Here is a 4,049-nt window from a genome sequence, read left to right as displayed (position 1 = left end):
CAGGAAAAAAGAAGAAGAAGAAGAAGAAGAAGAAGGGGAGCCGGTCTCCTCCTGAGGCTGAGTGAGTGTCAGCTTGACTGGATCAACAGGTTTATTTAGAGAATAGGCAGCAAACATTTCACCACACGTACTGCAGGGAGGGCACGGTCACACACACACACACACACACACACACACACACACCCTCTGAATGGGTGGAGTTTGGTTGAGATTAGCAAACACACACACACACACACACACACACACGACCCTCCAGAGGAGTCAATGTTTCCTCTCCATCAAATGTCAGTGGTGTTGCTTTCAGAGAGCAGAACTGTTTTAGTTCTTACCGTGTGTGTGTGTGTCAAACAGGCAACACCTGCTGAGACTAAACACACTCTGATACATGGAGGCTCCACTTCCTCTGTTTACTTTCAATATTCAGAGGCTTAAAATCACACGAAAGGCATCGAACAGAGAGCCTCAGTGATCGACGGGTAGAGACTCGTTTCCTTTGAGTCGTCTTTACTTCGTTGTTCAGTCATCACTCGGTCGAGTTCAGCTGCAAAAGTGGAATGTAAAACAATCCCCAGATGAGTAAGCTTTATTTAATGGGAAGTTTCTGCTGAATACGTTGTTCTCTTTTATTTCAGGGAAGCGTCGGTTACTCACATCACCACCTGGAAACTGGGAACCAGTAAGAACCAGTCTCATGTTCTGGTTCAGGGGGAGGTCAGGGGTCACGGTGATGCTGCGTTCCAGTTACCTCGGAAATAGTAGCCGGGAATGACTTCATACTCAAGTCGGAAAACTTAATGGGGTTTGTTCCAGCCAGGTTGGCATCAGTATTCCTTCTTATACACTTATTACTCTATTGTTTGTATTTTTGCTCTTATTCTTCTGTTGTAATCTTAGAAGTTTGACTGTTCGGTTTGTACAGAAGTGTCTAATAATAATAATAATAATAATAATAATAATAATAATAACTTTATTTATGTAGCACCTTTAAAAACAGAGTTTACAAAGTGCTTTGACAGACAAAGCAGCAAAAGCAAGACAATAATAACAACAACAGAACGATCAGTGAGACCGTAAATACGATAAAAACAAACTGAGAAATAAAATCATTTAGTAAAATCAACAAATAAAAACAAAACAGAAAAGCAACGACATCACATAAAATCCAGTCTATATAAATGTGTTTTAAGAAGTGATTTCAAAGAGATTACCAGCATGTAATAAGCATATAATAATCAGCATATTTTAGAGGTCAGGGGTTGGTTGGGTTTCGTCCAACTTTCCGAGGCGACGTTCCAGTTCAACTTGCCGACTTCCCAAATCAAATGGAACGCAGCATACTGTAAGTAGCTCAAGTTAAAGTCAGGCACCTATAGTAAGAAGAGAGGGGGGCGGGACTTTAACCTTTCATCTCTTATGGCTTAATTATCTCTGATAAGATTGAAATAGTGGAGCTGCGTTCTTAACGATCAAAAGAACAAACATGATCACAGACAGAAACTCAGTATAAAGATTTAAAATCTATTTCTAGTCATCAAAACAAGGCTGAGCTGTTGGTTTGTTGATTTGATGAATGTGACTTTGTTTGGAAATATCAGTCGAGTGTCAATACAGTGAATAACGAGCAGATTCCTCAAGTTAATTTCATGTGTTATCACAAAGCTATTTTATACTATTCACATGTAATTTGAAGTCACTGCAATAGACGCTCAAAGCAACTGTTCCAGAAGTTAAGAGGCGTATAAGCAACAAGAAATTCCTCTTATGAAGGAGACTAGATGGTGAACGGATTGTTTAAATTAATTAAAAAAACAGAAGACCGCTGTTTATGTCCCGTGTAAGTTAATATTTAACTTATTTAGGTTTATTACTTAATTTATGTATGTAATTTAACTAACAAACATATTCATATTAATTTCGCCCTAAAGCATCCCCTGCTTTATGGTCTGTTTGACTCTAAATGGACCATAATTTACTAAATGAACATCATGCTGTATTGAAGAAGACTTGAAACTAGAGATTGAGACCATAAACTCATGTTTACAATGTTTACTGAGGTAATAAATCAAGAGAGAAGTAGAGTCATTTTCTCATAGACTTCTATACAACCAGAGGAGTCGCCCCCTGGTGGACATTAGAGAGAATGCAGCTTTAACACATGAAGCATCAGCTTCACTCGGCAGAACTGGAGGTTCCCGCCTGGTTAAAACTGGGCTCAGGTATTTAGTTGTGATGATTAAAGGGTTATAGGAAAGGGGCTGGATAATGCATTATGTTAAATAGGGTCCTCACAGAGATAGAAGTACAGGTGTGTGTGTGTGTGTGTGTGTGTGTGTGTGTGTGTGTGTGTGTGTGTGTGTGTGTGTGTGTGTGTGTGTGTAGGTGTGTGTGTGTGTGTGTGTGTGTGTGTGTGTGTAGGTGTGTGTGTGTGTGTGTGTGTGTGGGGGGGGATTATGTCCTCCAGAGGTGTAAATTGAGGAAGGCGCTATAGGTGAGGCTGGATTAGACGCATCTCGCTCCACTCCAGCTCAGATTAAATCTCGGCCGATTGGTTGTTTGAGCTGCTTCCACACCCGTGATTCATTTTCACGCACAAATAACCTCTCTATACACACACACACACACACACACACACACACACACACACACACACACAATCTGGAGGTGAGCACTAGCCTCATATAATCCATATAATCACACCAGGTGCCTGTTTTGTTTTTTTATTGTCCCGCTGAGAAACTCCTGATGGGTGTGTGTGTGTGTGTGACTGTTTGTAGGTTAGTGAAAGATTGCTGTGGCCGCAGATAAGAGGATTAGGGTGGAATTAGTGTCATTCCTCCATCGCCGCGAGGAATAGATTCATATCGATTTTAATCAGAGATAGGACGACAAAAAAATATCTGCAGATAAAACAGACGGAGACGGAGACGGACTGAGAGACAGAGAGACGGGACGAGTGAATGAAGCTGGAAAGAGTCCTGGAGATGTTCAGCTGCAGACTGAGGAGCTGCATGTAGGAACATTTACACACATGCATTCAGGAAATGAAACTCATGTTTTTGTCTTCGTTCTGGAGCTCTCCGGTTGAGGAATGTGGGATGTTTGACCAGGACCACCAGCGTTAGTCTGAGGAGCTGGTGGAGCTGGTGGAGCTGGTGGGGCTGGTGGAGCTGGTGGAGCTGGTGGAGCTGGTGGGGCTGGTGGAGCTGGTGGAGCTGGTGGGGCTGGTGGAGCTGGTGGGGGTCGCTGTGGACCTGGCGATGCTGGCGTCGCGTCTGTTGTGGCGGGGGAACCTGTGAAGCATGAACCTGCTGACTTGCCTGGCTCTGGCTCTGGCCGCCGCCAGCCTCGTCGCCAGGGCGTCCGGTGGTCGCAGCTCCGGCCGCAGGAAGCACAAGGAGGTCTTCCTCGGGGAGAACAGCAAGTTCAAGTTCGGAGGGTGAGTCAGTAAATGATGCAGATGATTGGTAGCATCTTTCTCTGCTGTCTGTGCTTCTTAAACTTTCATTTTTTTCTGGGCGGGAGTGCAGCAAGTAAACACGTAAACATCAACATATTATCACCTTATGAAGTTCATATGCACGTGTGAAGAAGCTCATATTTGTACATCTATTCGATACGTAGCAACATTAGCATTTATTTAGAGTTGTGTTTGTGCACAGCATCTGAGTTAGCATGTGCTAATTAGCAGAGATGTGGACTTGACTTGATAACATCAAAATAGACTTGCAACTCAATTTAGACTCAGCATGTTGTTTATAAAATGTTCCTCGGATCACTTTATTTTCTGAAACAACTTTAATGTTATTCATTCCCAGCTAGTCAACATTTATTTTCCCAGATCTTTGTCTTATGATTAAGTTTCATCACACTTCACACACGCTTTTTGTAATATATTATGACTCCGTTGTTAAGAGGCGTGAGATTTGGTGAAGAGCACATTTGACTTGTTTAGAACTCAAAACTCAGTTTAGGACTTGGGACTCGCTCTTGACTTTGGACATGCCTGTCGTGACTTGGGACTTGATTTAAGATTTGCTTGACTTTGGACT

At 42.5% G+C, this 4,049-nt stretch overlaps 1 protein-coding gene across 1 annotated transcript in view; it reads left to right on the top strand.

The window, feature by feature from the left end:
- The first annotated feature begins 2,458 nt into the window (after positions 1-2,458).
- Positions 2,459-4,049, top strand: part of LOC306712095 (gamma-aminobutyric acid receptor subunit rho-3) — a 17,934-nt gene continuing 16,343 nt past the window's right edge. Inside the window, exon 1 of the mRNA XM_079181200.1 lies at positions 2,459-3,436. Within this exon, the coding sequence (XP_079037326.1) occupies positions 3,300-3,436 (137 nt within the window). The 5' untranslated portion in view covers positions 2,459-3,299. The remainder of the gene's footprint in view (positions 3,437-4,049) is intronic.

This window comes from Pholis gunnellus, assembly GCF_910591455.1.
Source record: "Pholis gunnellus genome assembly, chromosome: 20".
NCBI lineage: Eukaryota > Metazoa > Chordata > Actinopteri > Perciformes > Pholidae > Pholis > Pholis gunnellus.
Note: the sequence above shows the minus strand (reverse complement) of the source record. Positions and strands in the feature narration are given on the sequence as shown.